Source organism: Varanus komodoensis, unplaced genomic scaffold (genome assembly GCF_004798865.1).
Source record: "Varanus komodoensis strain SLA01 unplaced genomic scaffold, ASM479886v1 scaffold105, whole genome shotgun sequence".
Lineage (NCBI taxonomy): Eukaryota > Metazoa > Chordata > Lepidosauria > Squamata > Varanidae > Varanus > Varanus komodoensis.
Genome location: NW_025335297.1, coordinates 343087 through 360579, shown reverse-complemented (window position 1 = coordinate 360579; position 17493 = coordinate 343087). Strand labels below are relative to the sequence as shown.

General features: G+C 43.9%; 1 protein-coding gene across 8 annotated transcripts in view; it reads left to right on the top strand.

Moving 5' to 3' along the window:
• The window catches only part of VWA7 (von Willebrand factor A domain containing 7), a 44959-nt gene that overhangs the window by 2404 nt on the left and 25062 nt on the right, over positions 1-17493 (top strand). For 7 of the 8 annotated variants that reach the window (XM_044419590.1, XM_044419588.1, XM_044419583.1 and 4 more), the window contains exons 2-5: positions 7993-8247; positions 10216-10497; positions 11364-11460; positions 12125-12247. In XM_044419590.1, the coding sequence (XP_044275525.1) occupies positions 7993-8247; positions 10216-10497; positions 11364-11460; positions 12125-12247 (757 nt within the window). Of the gene's footprint in view, positions 1-99; positions 159-7992; positions 8248-10215; positions 10498-11363; positions 11461-12124; positions 12248-17493 lie in introns of those variants that run through there. The other variant, XM_044419585.1, reaches the window with a different exon arrangement.

The window sequence follows — 17493 nt, the reverse complement described above, 5'->3', positions numbered from 1 at the left end:
CACACACACACACACACACACACACACAGGCTACAGCTGCAATTTACTTGTTAAAAGTATTTCTATACATGAACAGGCAAGTGACTTACCTTGACCCTGAGGGTGTTCTTGTATAACTTTGGAGGTAAATTTGCAATTTCCACAAGATTAAATCTAAGGTGAGTAATATAATGTCATGACTACAGGTCATGCCATCTCCGATTCCCTAGGATTTTAGAAAAGCTGTGCATGCACATCTCTTTAGTGTAGCTTTTTCAGGTACCTAGCTTTCTCATGTTTATCTTTTCCCCCAGTTTTCTTGTTCCTTACTGTTTTAAGGAACTATTACTTTAAATTTGTGTTCTACCTCAACAGCTTCAACATATTTTTTTTTCCTTAAGGCTGTACTGGCAGATTACATATGATAGGGCAGATATTGTCAACAAAACAGAAACAGTTGTTAAAGAAATTGTTATTGTTATTAAGAACTTTATCCTTAACAGCAATGAGTTTGTACTAGATAAGACTGACGTAGTTTTGCCACTGTAGAAAGCAAGGGGGCATTTGTCCTTATGGCTAAAATTTGATCTTTTATTATTGCTTAAGCATTAATCAAGGACAAAAGAAAAAAAGATAATAGAAGAATAATTTAATAATAGATTGGATCTCACTTATGATTACTGTAAAAAACAATTTCTTGCTTCCAGAAAGACAATACAGTTTTTCTCTGTTATTAATCCAGTGATCATTTCATTTATTTATGTTTCCCATTTTCTTATTTCTGATGGAATATTAAATTGTGTATATTAAAAATAACAACAAAATCAGAGCAAAATTATGTACCAGCAAGTCATCTCTGACTTACAGTGATGCCTATAAGTGAAAGTCTTTCACAGTGCCATGTCCATGACAGCTCTTCCAAGCCACAGGCTGCACTTTCCTTTACGGAGTTAATCTGTCTCTTAGTTGGCATTTCCCTTCTTTAATCCCCTTCCACTTTCCCTCACATGATTGTCTTGCCAGTGACTCTTTTCATGATGTGCCCAAAGTATGGCGGTTCCCGTTTCGTCATTTTCTCTTCTTGGGAAAGCTCTGCTTTGATTCCATTTAGGACACACTTGTTCGTCTTTCTGTCAGTGCAGGATATTTGCCAAGCTCTTCTCCAGCACCATGTTTCAGATGCATCAATTCTCTTCCTCTCAGCTTTCTTCACTGTCCAGTGGTGTGCATGATCTTAGCCTTGGTCTCCAGTGAAACATCCTTACATTTGATGATCTTTTCTATTTCCTTCACTGCAAGTCCCAGTCTTCTTACAATTTCTTGGCTGGAGTCTCCCTTTGAACTGATGCCCAAGCCACAGGATACAGAATCTTTCACAATTTTGAATTCTGCGGGGTTGACGGTAAAGTTCTGCAATTCTTCTGTAGTTGTGTTCTTTATTTATGTATTAGATTTACATCCCACCTTTTTCTTTTTTAAATAATGCAAGGTGGCTTACGCCATTGTCCTCCTCCTGCGCTCAGTCTTATCCCCACAACAACAGCCCTGTGCAGGAGGGTGGGCTAAGAGTCTATGACTGGCCCAAAGCCACTCAGTTGGCTTCAGGGCTGAGCAGGGCCCAGGTTGCCTGAGCCCCAGACCTGCGCTCTGAACCACTATACCACACTGCCTCTTGTTTTCTTAATATTCAGCTGCAGTCCTGCTTTTGCATTTTCTTCTTTCACTCTCATCAGGAATCATTTCAACTCATTGCTGCTTTCTGCCAGTGAGGTGCAATCATCTGCTTGTCTAAATTACTGATGTGTCTTCCACCAATTTTCAGTGCTTCCCTTGATCTTAAACCAGCTTTCCTTATGATATGTTCTGTGTACAGATGGAATAGATAAGGAGAAAAAAGGTACCCCATCTGACGTCATTGCCTATAGGAAACCATTCTATTTCTCCATATTTTGTCTTCTCGGTAGCTTTTTGTCCACAATACCATTATGCATCAGGACAATCAAGGGCTAAGACACACCTGTTTCTTCCAGAACCATCCATAGTTTCTTGTCGTCCACCCAGTTGCTGTAGTCTATAAAGCACAGACTGACCCTTTTTCTGAAATTCTTTGGTGAGCTAAATTCAGCTAAGAATTCTTGTTAGGCAACAGCAGCACTAAACAGTAACTTGGCTTGGAATTCTGCAGCTTTTCTGAGAAAGAGGTGCAGGTTTGATTTTATAACACAAAGGCACATATTAGCCACCTTTTCCTACTAGGATTTATTCTGGATTTCCCCAACACTTGCAAGCCAGCAGAACCCCCTACTTGTAGAGAGTGGGCCAGTCCCTAACTCTTTGCAGGCTCTACAGTGGGAGTCATCCTCAGGATCTGATGTGGAGGAGGAGGAGGAGGAGGAAGGACAAGAGCAAGTGGGGGGCTGAACCCTCTGAAGCACCTTCAAGGTTGCTTAGTAAAGTTCTCTCACATTGAGCTCAAGAGTCAGTTTTGGAAGCGACCAAAGGGTCTTCAGAAGGGCAAGGAGAGCATTTGCAAGGATCCAGTTTTGACCCAGTAAGGAGTCCTCAAGAGAAGCTTTTCAAGGGCAAGAACCCCGGAGGGTGGAGCCAGCGGCCTTACTGAAAGGGAGGGCCTGTGGGGAAGCCCCCAATTTGGATTCACCTTTCAACATGGGCAGAGGCTTCTCCTTCCAGCTTAGGTAAAAGGCTGTTTAGAGTTAAACAGCTCTGCCAAGTGTGGGGTTGCAAGAAAAGGACTGCATTTCAAAAGATTGTCTTGATTTTTAGAAGTCAAAGGAGCAAAGGAAAAGGAAAGTTCAGGACACGGCAGCTCTTTGCGATCGTGATCCTGACCATGAATGACAGCTTCTCCATCATTGCCAGAATGGCAATTTGGAGTGCCACTCCAAGTTCTTCACCTGTTTTTTTTCCAGCCCTGGAAAAGAATGCAAATGTGCTTGCAATTTTTAAAATTTTATACAGTTTCTTGTGTATTTCAACTGTAAAAGAGAGCAATGCAGTGGGGTAGGTGTTGTTGTTGTTATCACGAAGTCGTGTCCGACCCATCGTGACCCCATGGACCACATTCCTCCAGGCCTGCCTGTCCTCCACCATCCCCCGGAGCCCACCTAAATTCACGCCAACTGCTTCAGTGACTCCATCCAGCCACCTCATCCTCTGCCGTCTCCTCCTCCTTTTCCTGTCAACTGTTCCCAGCATTAGGCTCTTCTCCAGGGAGTTCTTCCTTCTCATTAGGTGGCCAAAGTATTTGAGTTTCATCTTCAGGATCTGGCCTTCTAAAGAGCAGTCAGGGTTGATCTCCTCTAGGACTGACCGGTTTGATTGCCTTACGGTCAAAGGGACTCGCAGGAGTCTCTTCCAGCACCGCAATTCAAAGGCCTCAATCCTTTTGCGCTCAGCCTTCCTTATGGTCCAGCTTTTGTTGGCAGGGTGATGTCTCTGCTTTTTAGTATGCTGTCTAGATTTGCCATAGCTTTCCTCCCCAGGAGCAAGCGTCTTTGAATTTCTTGGCTGCAGTCCCCATCTGCGGTGATCTTGGAGCCCAGGAAAATATGCACTAATTTATAATAAATAATACTGTGATTATTATTAATAATAAATTTAATAATAAATAGTAAATATATTATTTAATTTAATGATTTTAATAAACTAATAAACAGACTAATTTGTGCACAGTTGCCAGGGGCCAATTGTCAAGTTGTCTATTGAAAAGCACCAGTAAAAAGGAAAAAAGGGACAAAAGTAGGTGCACCAAAACGTTTGTGGGGGGGTTAACTCTCACTTATTTATTTATTTATTTATTTATTTAAAACATTTGTATGCCATTCAATTGTGCCACAGCACCTCTGGGTGGCTGACAGCCACAAGATAAAAATACAATAAAACCATAATAAAAACCAATAACACATCAAAAACCACAATAAAATGCAACAAAAATTACAAAACAAAGGTCTTATGGCAATTAATTATTAAAATATTTTTTAAAAAGGAAGGCCTTTGCTTGGCGCTGAAGAGAAAGTAAGGAAGGTGCCTGGCGAATCTCCTTGGGGAGAGCAAGGTACCTGTCAAGGTACTCCTCCAGCTTTTAAGGGCTGACCTGATAGCTCTCAGTAACCTCCACCTTTTCAGTGCTTCCACAAATCTAGTTAAAGATGGCAGGATCAGCTCTGACCACACAGAAAAGCTAAGTCTAGGGAACAGCTCCAGGTCACTTCAGGCCAAGTGTGGTGTAAAAGCCCACCTTTAAACGCTGCTTCTAACATGGCTGCCTTTCTCTGGGTGAACAAGAAACCCTTAGTATGCACCCAGCCTCCTGCTGTTTTGCTGGATGCTCCGGTGGCACACTGCCAGTCCACGCGAGAAGCCAGCCATGCTGGAAGGAGCACAGGCCTTGAGTCACAACTTTGCCTCCGCAAGCGCCATTCAGATATTTCTCTGGGCAGTTTTTCACGTTGAGATGTGTGTGTGTGATGCAATGCAGAAGCCCTTATCTTTGCAACCCAAATGGCTCAACTGACCAGCTGAGTTCTAAGAAAAAGTACGTATCTTGACTGTCAACATGCTGGGCTTCTGAGTGGGAAGGGAAAAAAGAAGGCAGAAACTACCAAGAGGAGACTGGTTGGACCACCACAGACTTGTGTAGTATGAACATGCCTGCAAATGTGTCCACTTGTGAATGAGCCCACTTGTGTAGACCATCCAGAGCCGTTTCCTCGGTGTGCACCTGTTGTGGGGAAGCTGCTGTCAGCTTGTGGTACACCGTAATGAAGCCTTTGGCTGGCTTGCCATGTTAGACACAGCTGCGTTCAGACAAGGAATGAGTATGGGTTGCATGTGGGTGGTTGTTAAACTGTGGTTTATCATGTTTTCTGAACCCAGCCGTGCTAGCAAATAATGGTTTGTTAACCACAGACAACCCATGGTTTGTTCGTGGATCATGAACTGTGGGTTGTTCACCCTGGGTTGTTATCTCAGATGGGTTCAATGACTATCCATGGTTTACTGGCTATTGTGCTGTCTGATCCCAGCCAGCAAGGAGCTCCTGCAATGGCAAGGCATCCCAATTCCTCTCTTCAGGCACCTCTGCCCTTTGCCACCGCAGGCGACAGACTTGCAGTCAGGTCTTGGTGTCTTTCAGGTCAATGCCAGGAGGTGTGAGGCAGGGACCTGCCCAGAAGGCAGACAGTCCTGCTTAGAACCAGTGGCATTTGGGGCTGTTCACACTTTGTTCACAGGTCCATCCCTGTTCCCTAAGTAGCATGCATTGTATGTGTTTCCAGACATGCATTTTGTTGCATTTGTGCATTGTGCAATCTGTCCTTTCCTTTCAAAGGTGTGTCCTTTGTGCTTTCAGGCTCTGAGATCTGGGGCCCTTTAGCCGCATTCTGTGGAATTCTCTAGTGTTTTCTCTTAAGACCAGCAGCAAATCTGGAAGTGTAGGCAAGCGCCCGATAATCCTTCTAAGAACAGTCCTCAGGTGGAGGCAGCTGCCTCGATCCATCTCTGTACTGTGGTCCAGCAGGCCTTGCTGGTTTGCTTTCCAGTGCTAAAAATTGTGGAGTAGGTGAATTTCTTTCTAAGCCCGCAAAGCACTTGAAGATTTGCTACAGTAAGATGCAGTGATTGCCACCAACCTAGAGGGCTTTCAAAGGGATTTAGGAGAATTCATGGATGATAAGGCTCTCAGTACCTGGGCTACTAGTCATGACCTCTGCCTCCTTTGGAGCTGGAAAAGGCACGGCAAAGGGTGATGAAAAGGATTAAGAGGCTGGAAGACATCCCCCCATGAGGAAGAGGTACCGTGTTGGAGACATTTTAGTTCAGGAAAAAGTGAGTTAGGGAGGATATGATAAATGCACATATAGTTGTAACGAAGGTAGATAAAGAGGCATTTCTCTCTCTCTGATGAAAACCAGAAGGAGTATCCCATGAAGCTGAATGGTGGGAGAATCAGGGCTGATAAAAGGAAGGCCGTCTTGGCACAGCAGAGAGCGAGACACTGTGGAATTCACTACCCAGAGATGTAGTGCAATGGCCACTGGCTTGGGCAGCTTTAAAAGGGGGGATTAAACAAATTCCTGGGGATAAGGCTGCTAGTTCTGATGGCTGCACAAAGCCCCCTGGCCCAGAGGCATTATGCCTTTGCATACCAGTTGCTAGGGAGCCTGAGAAGGGGAGTGCTATTGTGCCAGGGGCCGGCCTGGCCTGCGCTGCCTCCCCCCCCCCCCAGGCATGCACTGTGCCACTGCAGGGAGATGAGAGGACGGAATGGATCTGCACTCAGTTTATCCCCGCCCAGCATTTATTATGCAGCCTTGTATTATGTCCCTACTGCTCAAGTGGCAGTGTTTCTATTCAGCATCATCTAGCACATATTAGCTATGCCTCGTGAGTTCCCCTCCAAGCATGCAGTCTTGCTTTATGAATCAGAAGCACACCTTATACAAATAAGATGCACCAACCAAAGCAAAACTGGGCAAGAAGTTAACCTGCCCTTGCTGTAGAAGTTTGCCCAGATGGCAAGGAAACTAAGGAGGGCTGGGTCTGGTCAGTGCTTGGATGGTCTCCTTTATGGTTCTTCCTACTTAGTCTCTTTTCCATAGTCCGAGGAAAGTCTTGGAGAATGTTCTGCATATGTCACGGATCTATATATGCAACAGATTCATGCCATATTTTATGATAATTGGATATTTTTGCCTTGTCTTATGTTCAGTTAATAAGGGAGTGATCCTGTGCATGCAAACACAGAAAATAAAATAATGCAGCGTCCCACATGCTCCAAGCAGTCCTGCACATAGTGTTTGAGTCATCACATCTTTCTGTTCCTCTGACAGTCTTTTCTTATTTTAGTACAAGTTTGACGTAATTTATTGTCCTGCAAGCTTCCACAGAAGCCTTTTTGGTTATTACGTGGAAGTTTCTAGAGTTGCCCTTCTTTGGCTTTCAAATCCCTCCTTGGGATCTCTAGAACTAAACTGTCCAAACAATTTACACTGGCTAGAACATGTAAATTAATGCATATGCAAATGCACAATGCCAGCTCACAGCTCCTTTTTTGCCAACTTCATTACATTCAAAAGATTAATGGAACGTTTAATCTTGCCTTTGAATAGGCTGCAGTTTGTGCAACACTAGCTTTAACTCTAACACATTCAACAATATTAACACACCATCCTTGCAAAAATAAATCCAGAGGCATTTTGCAAATGCTTTCAGCTTTAAAATGTTACTGAATCCACACATGCAGTAGAATGACATGGTGGAGTGACTGTACCACTTCAGCAAAGAAGCTTGTAACACTCAGGATGTGATCCTATGCAAGTTCAGGCAGAAAAGCTTACAGCCCAATGCATGCTGCCATTGGAGCATGCGGAAAATTGGAGGGCTTTTTCTGTTTAAACATGTGTAGGACTCTGCCTTAGACATTTTTTCTGGCGTAGGCCTTTGTGGGCTACAGTTCACTTTGTGAGATGTATGGAGCTTTATGGAGAACCTCAGGTTTTACAATAGCTGGGGAAGTGGTCGGTGGGAAAAGAAATACTGAAGGCAAGGGAGGAAGGAAGTTAAATGCTGGAAAGGACAATCACTCTCTTAATGTCCCCAGTGCAGTTGTTGCTGAGTCAAGTCATACATGTGGTGGGACTAAAGTCTGTTCCGGTTCAAGCCGGTGCCAGCAGCAGAATCCATCCAGAGGTTTTGCTCTACCTCAGCAGCCTCTTGCTGAGTCTCTGTCTGAAGTTGCTTTGCCCCACAATGGCTACTTTAAGGCCAGGGACCCGAAGAAGCCCTGTTTCCTTCTTGATCTCACCCCACACCAATGCTTCCATGCTCAGCTTCTGCCCTTTTCTGTGAAGGACGCACCTGTGAGGCAGGTCAGTCCAGGCGCCTGCTCCTGGCAGCTTTTGTGCTGGGATGCCCACCATTGCCCCCCAGGCCTGTGCAAAGGCGCAGCAGGAACAGCAACCAATGCAAGCTCCTTTTCTTCTCTCCGCCCAGATAAATGTACCCAGCATGGACCATGCCCTGTCCAGGCTCTGGCATCTGCTGTGGATGCTGACGCTGCTGTACTTGCCTCCCCGAGAAGTCCATGGCTTCTTCCCCAATTTCTGGTCTCGCACCATGGCGTTTGCTCCAGGGTCCATCACCCACCAGGACATGACGGAGGAGGCCATCCTCGCCATCACCGTGCGGCTCTTTGCAGAGACTCGTCGCCCTGCCAAGGGGAAACACATCCGAGAGGAGGACTTCAAGGTGAGAGGGAACAGGAGGCAGGCACCCGATAGGCTGCCATGGTGCCAAAGTTCAGAGCCCTTTAAAGCTGGGAAGAGCTGTAAATGGAGTGACTAGAATAGGTGGAGTTGGCAGGCAGGTGGGCCTCCTCTCTCTCTCTCTCTCTCTCTCTCTCTCTCTCTCTCTCCCCTGGATCTGACTGATGGGCCAAACTTAGGCTTACCAACTACATCTCTATCTAGAATTCAGCCTTCCCCAACCTGGTGGCCTACAGAGACATTTGGGCCACAATTCCCATACAGCAGAGCCATTGACTGCGGATTCTGGGTGTTGTAGTCCAAATGTGTCTGGACTGTGTTGGGGAATCCTGATCTGGACAGAGACCACATAGGTGCAGTTATCCACACAGGCAACAGTCCATCTGGATTACTGCAATATGTCACACACCTTTGAAAATAGTTAAGAAAGTTCAGCTGGTCCCAGACAGGGCAGTGGGATGGTTAACAGGGACTGGCCAATGTGATTCTTCTCTGCCTAAACTTTTTCATCTGCGTTGGCTGCTTGTCCGGTCTGATTCAAGGTGCTGGTATTAACAGTTGAAGCCTTATGTGGCTTGGATTCAGATTATCTTTTAAGATGAGGGCCCCTTCCCTGAGATAGCAGCTTGCCAGAGAGGTTTGCCTGGTTTTTCTGGTACCAGGGGAAGACCTCATTTTCCCAGGAACATGCTTTATGTTCCTGGGAAACATTTCCCTGCTTTAAAGAGAAGCAACTCCCGTCATTCCCAGCAAGCCATGGGGATGATGGGGGTACGTAGCTCAGAGCATCTGGGGGGCAGCAGGTCAGGGAAGGCTGAGATGACCCTTGGAGAGTTTGAAAGTGACCCACAGGTGTGCTCTTGAGCTGGGGCTGGGAGGAGGAGAGGGCAACACAGGAGCTTGCAGGCCCCCTGAAAGGAGATTCCCCACTTTTCTGGCAGCTTAAGTGGAGGTGTGAGGGGATATCCCCCTAGGCATGGGGGAAGAGGGCTTTATTTATTGATCTGATTGTATCCTATGGGTGGAATACAGAACCTTCCCCCTGAGTTGTTCTTTGGATCATAATCCCCCAAAGGACTCTGTTATCTCGGTATGATGTATTCCCTCCCTTGGGGCAAATAGCAATTTGGGTATGATCGTGGTGTGACACAAAGGAGGTTTCGCCCCTTCCCACGGCCCCAAAACAAACCCTGTGCTGTGGATCTCTCATCCTCTCCTGTAGTTTGGCTCCCATTTGGGGAGGGATCTGCCATCCCCTGCAGGGAGCAACGGGAATAGGCTCTGAGAAGACTAGCCCTTGCTGCTTTTGATGGGACACCCATAATCCTTTGTGCAGGCACAGGTGGCCAGGGAGCAAACTCTGTCTGGGCAGAGCCTGGCCTGTTGAGACGCACTCGCTATCTGCAGCCTCTCAGGCCTGGCATTAAACATGGGTGACCCGAGTCCCTTACAGCTCTGGGGAAGACTCATGTACAGCGGGGCCTGCTCTTCCCACCCTTCTCCCAGGCAGCCATGCCTATGCTGAGCTGGGTAGGTTCTTACCCTAAGGGGGTTAAGAAAGCCACATGGGGGAAGCTCCTTAACCCCCAGCATGCCAGCCTCCCCTGCTTGCTCTCAGCCCGCGTCCCAGCGTGTTTCTCCTGCACAAGCAGACCTAAAACTCCAGCTGGGATGGGAGAGGGAGCAGCTTTGGAAAGGGTTAAGCCCTCTCTCCCACGTGGGGCTTGTCCCTTGTAAAGCACCTCCCCCCAGGTGCTTCTTTTCAGGACAGGATGTTTCAGGATACAGTGCAGAGTCAGAACATGTAATTTTCCCCTCACTTAAGCAGTAACTTTCCAAGAGCCTCTTCCATTTCCAGGTGCAGTTTTTAATCTCAGGCCTCGCTGGTCCCCACCTCACTCTCAGCCAGAGGATAAGGCCACTCCTAATCAAGTTTCTCTCCCCCACTCAGGACAAGACCCTCCTGGCTGACGACATCTTCGCTGCTTTCTATGGCCCTGGAGTGTCTGCCAAGCGTTTCCGTGGGGCCATCGCCCAGGTGGCCAATGCCAACGCCAACATGGACTTCGCGAACACCACCCGGAACGACCCCAGGCTCCACTTTGACTCGGAGCTCATCTACGCCACCAACTCCTGGCTCTTGCAGGCCCGCAAGGAGGTCCTTCAGGCCGTGCGCTCGGAGCAGTACGACGTTGCCCGGGAGAAGCTGGGGCAGCTGCTCCATTCCTTGCAGGTGCCTGCAGGCAAACAGAGCCCCCGGCAGGGGCAGGAGGGGACGGTGGCGGCTGCTTCCTCCAATGTGGGGCCTTCCCGATGTCTTGGATTTCAACTCCCGTTAGCCCCAGCCAGCATGACCAGTGAGCAAGAGGCCTGGGAGCTGTAGTCCTCGATGTCTGGAGGGCCCCATTGGGACCGGTGTGCTGGAATCTTGGCTCCCTTTTTCTAGAGTAGTACCATAAAAGTGAGTCCAAGCACCAGCGTGAGCCTGGACCCCTTCCTTGGTGCCCACCTCCCACTTTTCCCCCTAATAAATGTATTTTCTTAGCAACAGCTGGAACTGCTTTGAAGGACGTTTGGCTGGTACTGAAAACTGGGTTCTTATGAGATGTTTACTGTGCTGAAGATCAGGCCCCTTCCCTGCCTGCCCTCAGTCAAACTTTTGGGCAGGTTTCTTGTCCTTTGCCATCCCTCCGATGCAGCCATTTTATGGAGGTGCCTAGGAAAGTTCCCCAAATTTCCAAATGTATGTGCAGTCTGGGAAGACTTCACTCACATAATCAAAAGTTGTGGGTCAGAATCCTTGTAAGGCCTGGTTCTGTAATGGGTTCAATACATAAATGGGTTGATTAATCAGTTTGCTTTGTCCTGCTATGAAACGTCTTTCTTTTCTTTCCCTTCAATTATTTAAAATGTTTATAACTTGCTTTTCTGCAAAATCATCAAAAGTGATATACAAAACAGTTAAATATAAATACCACTAAATGCAATAAAACTAGATCACTCATCACTCCAAAATAATTAAGCAGCTGCTACAATTAACACAACAGTACTAAACCCAAGCATTTTTCATAATCTCTCCTCCTTGTTGTCGTCGTGTAGGATTTTTATAGCCACAGCAACTGGGTTGAACTTGGACATCAACAAATACACCCAGATCTGGTCCAGCCAGGTCGTGAAATCAAATCTATTGCAGAAGGTAACAAATTGGTTTAAGTTTTCTCTTACACCCAGCAAAAGAAGCATTATTGATGTTATTGTTAAAATTTCTCATTGATTTTTTCTTATTGATTTATTACTATATGTATCTTCTACTTTTTTTCTGCAAAGAACTCAATGTGGTTTGCATAAACCCCCTCTGTCTTTATTTTATCTGCACCTCAGCCCTGTGAGGTAGGTAAGACTGAGAGTCAGTGACTAACCCAGAGACACATTGTGAGCTTTATGGCTGAAATGGACTGGAACTGGTGACCACATAATAATACTGGCTCTTAAACTCCTTTTTTCGGAAAAAACCTCAAGGTTTCTTAGAACAAAATTTTTAGTGTGCAAATGTGTAGATCAGTTTAAAGCAGCTTAAAATTAACAATAAAAGATGATCTGACGAAACAATTGAATTAAGAAGTCCCTCACATGCTGTTAAATGCCTGGAAACGGAGGAATTGCGTAACTGGGTGCCAAAAAGGCGACAGTGTTCGTGCCACTGGCAGGCCTCAGAATGTGTTGGTGTGTCCCATAATTTTTAAATGGGGGAGGTGGAGGCCTGTGTTTTGTATATTTTGGGGCTGCGTCTAGAACTCTTGGGCCCCTGGCTTGTCCGTCTTCCTGCGCTTTCCTCACCATGCCCCTCTTGTACCCTTCAGCTGGCGTCCGGACTTGCAGCGACTGCTCTGCGTGGACGTGTGAGGGAAACCTCGTAGAAAGCATCCCTGCAAAAGGGCTTCTGACCACTGGTTACTATGGTACCCAGCCAGAAAAACCCATTGGTATGTTTTTTGTCGCCACAATAGGATGGCGGGGGCTCTGTGCTGAGGCAGAGGTTTTGTCCTCCTTAATTTGTATTCCTTGTGTGTCTTGCATGGTTCACATTAAAAACCTGGTTAAATGTTTTAAAAAATCACCTAGATTTATCAAAGTTCGGAGAAATGTCCTCCCCCCCCCCCCCCGCCACTCAGCTTCTTCTCCTGTGATTGTTTCTTTTTTCTATTCCCTCCAAAGTCGCTTATTTTTTTTCTCTACTCAATTGTGTGCATATATATTTTGTTATAAAAAGATAAGTTCAACTCAGTCCTATTGAAATGGAGGCTTTGCAACCCCCTACTGTAGATAATTTATGAAGAAGAAGCAGAGCGTTAGAGCAGTTCTGTCTGCTCAGTGAATTCCTCTTTTGTTCCAGGATGCCTAATGCTGCACTTCACTTAGAAGCTGCTTGCTGCCTTTTGCACAAGTGGAGTGCAGCATTTGCTATCATACAGGAAAACAGAAAATATAATGATGTGGCACCTGCTGATGGAAGGCATCATTAGGGCCAGACTAGATGCAGTGCTAAACTTTGAAGTGCAGTGGCAATTATTTTTTAAAAAGCTAGCAGCTGCTGTGTTTTTGTTTGGACCACAATGTCACGGGGAGGGACTCTCTCCTCTGCAGCTGCAAATCCTAAGACAAAATGCTTGCACACATTGGCTTTAAGTCCCAGAAGGCCCACTCCCTGGCCGGAGGTGTTTGTGGGAACTCGCTTCCCATGGCTAATTGCTCCTCCAGAGGGGGAGGGGAATTTTTGGCAGGATTGCGGAGGGGGAGGCAGAGTTAACTCCATCTCTGCCTGCCACGGTCCAGGTGAAAATCAGTAATCTCTGCAGTGGTGACTGGGTTCAGACAACCATGATAACTCACACTCAAGGGTTGAATATGGGATGAGTGTGGGTTGTCATGAAGTGCGACAACGGATAATCCTGCTGTGTCAGCCTAGCTGTGCAATGAAGCCATTGCTTGCTAACCACGAACAGTCTGAGAAGAGAATCCACGGCTTGGTGTTGGGTTGTGCACTGGGGGTCGCGCACCATGGTCCTTCATCTCAGCAGGGTCCTGACAGCACGACAGACCATTTGAACAACACCCTGTTCAATGACAAGCCATGCTTGGCTCTTGAGTGCGGGTTTGACGCCGGCTGAATCCAGTAACGACAGCGTGGCACCAGCCCTGCTGCGTCAGCGTGCAGGACCCGAGGCCCCGGGGGCTCCACCCAGCTTTGGGACTGGATTTCCTTTTCGGGCTTGCTGGGAACCTGTAGTGCTTCCTCTGTGGATTGGTGATTCTCTGGGTTGTGTACAGTTTTCCCCTCTTGTGAAAGTTGGAAATCTCTCTCCCAAGACCTAGTATAGACTTTATGGCAGGGAGCTTCGCATTCTGTCCCTGCCCCTTTTACCTTCAGCCCTATTCACCACCGAAATGGAGCCCCTGAGAACTTCTCCAGAATCAGTCCTTGGGCTGAAAGAAGTTTAGTACCCTCGGTTTAGCACTTTGCTCATATGAACCCGACAACAAACCTTCTTTTAAAAAAGTAATGTCTAAGCTGAAGAAGTGGTACAGCTGGGGACTTCGGGGGTGGCGGGGTGGAATGGTGACTCAAATGGCAGTGGCTTGATGCTGCTCCCTTTCTTATCTTGTTCAGGAAGCTATTAAAAGTAGAGGTATTTCTGCCTCGCTAACTGACAGTTGAGCAGAATTTGTCTAATGCTTTGATAATAATGACAAGATAAGGTAACTCGAATGAGTCCAGAGTTTGCCCCCCCATGTACTTTCTCTTTTGCTTTTCTTCTCTTCTCTCTTTTTTCTTTTTTTCTGCTTTTGCCAAGGGAATAATAACGACACTTTAATTTGATAGAGATAGAATATTATTATAAAGTATGATACCATAGAAGGCAGTAACTGACTTTATTTAATCCTATTATTATAAAGTATGATATCATAGAAGGCTGTAACTGACTTTATTTAATCCTGCTTTTTGTGCTCTATCTATCAAGCGTTTTCTTTCTCTCTCTCTCTCTCCTTTTGTTTCTTTTGTTTTTTCCCCCCCTTAACCTCCTTGTCTTCCCTTCCTTTTTATTTTTTTCATTTTTTGTTATCTTTTTAAATTCTGTACTGCTTTAGGAGCTTTGTTGAATTGTGAGACTATTTACAGCAATGAAGGAATGCAGAAGTTTGAAGTGGTGGAGGTGGGAAGGGGAGAAGAGAAATGTTAATTTGAAGCTGAAGCAGAATTATGTGCTATATTTATTGAAAGATAATTGTTTGAGGTTTTTTTAATGGACAATAGAGACAAAATGAAGATCCTATCTATAAATGTCAATGGGATGAACTCCTCTTCTAAATGAACTATTTTTTCAAGTTTTTAAGAAAACAGAGGGCAGATATAATATGTATTCAAGAAACGCATATAAAGAAGAATTTGTTCACATTCTGAATCTCAAAAATCTGGGCTGGGATTTTACAGCCTCAGCAGATTCTAAGAAGGGAGTTGCCATCTATATTAGCAATCAAGGACTAAACGTGGTAGAAGAACGTTTATTGCTTTGAAGATTAGATTTCTGCATGGGAAAATTAAGACATTGGCAGTGATTTATGCAAATGATGCAAAATAATACTTTTATGAATATTTTCTTCAATTGATACTGGACTTTCAAGAAGGAGAAGTTCTGATTATTGGTGATATGAATGGAGTTACAGATCCAAATACTGATAGGTCAAAAAAAGCTAGAGGTGGTAAACTACCTAAAAATGTTTTTAATTACATGGAAATGCTGCCATTAGAAGATGCATGGAGAGTAAAAAAAAAAAACCTGCAGTTAGGGATTATACATTTTTTTCTGACAGACAACAGACATATTTAAGGATTGATATGTATTGGATATCTAAAAATTTAATAATGAATTTAGAGCCAGTAAAGATCTTATCCAAGTTACTTTCTGATCATAATCCATTGGAGATAATATGGCAGGAAGAACAGGTTGGAGGAAGAAGATGGAGAGTCAGTGGTAATATTTTGCTACAAGAAGATATTTTGACAAAGTCAGAAGAAGTACTAGAAGAATTCTTCAAATTAAATAAGACCAATGATGTCTCCAGAGTTACAATTTGGGAAGCCAGTAAAGCTAATATGAGAGGATACTTCATAGAAACAATGTCTAAAGAAAAGGGAGATAAGTCAGCACACACACACACACACAAAAGACTTTTGGAGCAAATTCAAATATTAGAGGATCTACATAAAAATAACCAATATAAATTAATTTTAACAAAACTCAGACAATTAAGAAATCAGCTAGATATGTTAAAGACAGAGGAGATACAATAGAAGCTGAGCTTTTTAAAACAGAGACATTTTGAACATGCAAATAAACCTGGTAGATATTTAGCTTATTGTCTTAAGAAGGAAGTGCAAAAAAGATCTATAACAGCAGTGAAAAAAGATAATGGAATAACATATGTGGAAAAGGAAATTCATGAGCAATTCATTAATTTTTTCTCAAAGTTATATAAAAAAAATCAAACCCAGAAGAAGGGATGGAGAAGTATATTGAAGAAACAGGACTTGAGAAATTTACTCCGGAGCGGAAGAAAATATTGAATGAAACTATTACTATTCAAGAGCTCTCACAAGCCATTAGCAATTTGGCTTGCAGATAAAGCAGCAGATAAAGCACCTGGTCCTGATGGATTTATTGCTATGTACTATAGATGCTTAGAGGAAAAACTAATTCTGCAGCTACAACAAGTAATGAATGAAATTAAAGAAGAAGGATCACTGCCACCAACACGGCAAGAAGCTCATATTTCATTGATACATAAAGAAGGCCTTCATCCTGTGTTGCCACACTCCACCTCCTATTTCATTATTAAATGTTGATTATAAATGTTTTATTTCAATAATGGCAGAAAGAGTAAGAAAATATTTGGAAAAACATCTATACCAACCAAACTGGATTTGTCCCTAAAAGGAATATGGAAGACAATAGATGCTTTGTGATGGATACAATGGAATGGATTAAGAAGAAAAGGAAAAAAAGCTGCATTTATTTTATTTTTCTAGATATGGAGAAAGCCTTTGATACCATGGCTTGGCCTTTTCTAATGAAAACCCTCCAACAGAGACTGTGGCCCAAGCTTTTTGAATTGGATGCAGGCAATTTATATTAGACAACATGCAAAGATTCTAATCAATTATTTACTAACTGACAGTTTTCAAATGGAGAAGGGAACACGTCAAGGATGCCCTTTATCGGATCTCTTGGATTGGAAATCTTAGCAAAAAAGATAAGACAGCTTCCAAAAATTAAAAGCTTTAAAACAGGTGGAGAAGAATATAAAATAAAATGTTATGCAGACGATATAGTTTTGACTTTCTTAGATCCACATCAAACCATACAGCATATAATGGCGCAAGTTGAAAACTTTGGACTTTATTCAGGATATAAGATCAATTAGAAAAAAACAAAAATTATATTAAAATTTGCAACAAAACAAGAAGAGGAACACATTTTAAAAGTTTCAGGATGTGAAATAACTTCAAACCCAGTTAAATATTTTGGGTTAAACGTATCGAGATGTTATTGACCAATCCGGACGAATTAAATCTTGGCAACAACTGAAAGATGAAGGGAAAAATATACAATGGCTTGTTTACCATCAATTGATTTCAAGACTGAAGAGGGAAATGGAACTAGGAGAAGACATTTTAAGAGATCTGACAGATGTTGAAATGTTGATTACACAGCAGAATGATCACTTACTGGGAAGACTTTACATACTGTTATTACACTATGATACTGAAAAGCTATCAAGATAAGAAACACGTAACAATCTGGAAATAGAATCTTGGTGCAGAAATACTGTTGGATCTGTGGGAAACTCTTTGGAAGAAAGATATTAAATTCACTGCTAGTCAGCCATTAAGAGAAAATTGGTATAAGATGTTTTATCGGTGGTATATTACTCCAAAAGATATTGGGAAAATAGATAAGAATTATAATGTAAAATGTTGGAAATGTAACAGGGTAGATGGGACCTTTTAGCATATATAAATACAAACATTTTGGAAATTGATACATGCAGAAATGCAGAAAATCCTTAAAATTAAGTTTCCTATGAGTCCCAAGAACATGCTTTTGAATAAGTTCCAGAGACCGTTTTAAAAAATATGTCAGAGTTATTTACGTATATGTCTATGGCAGCA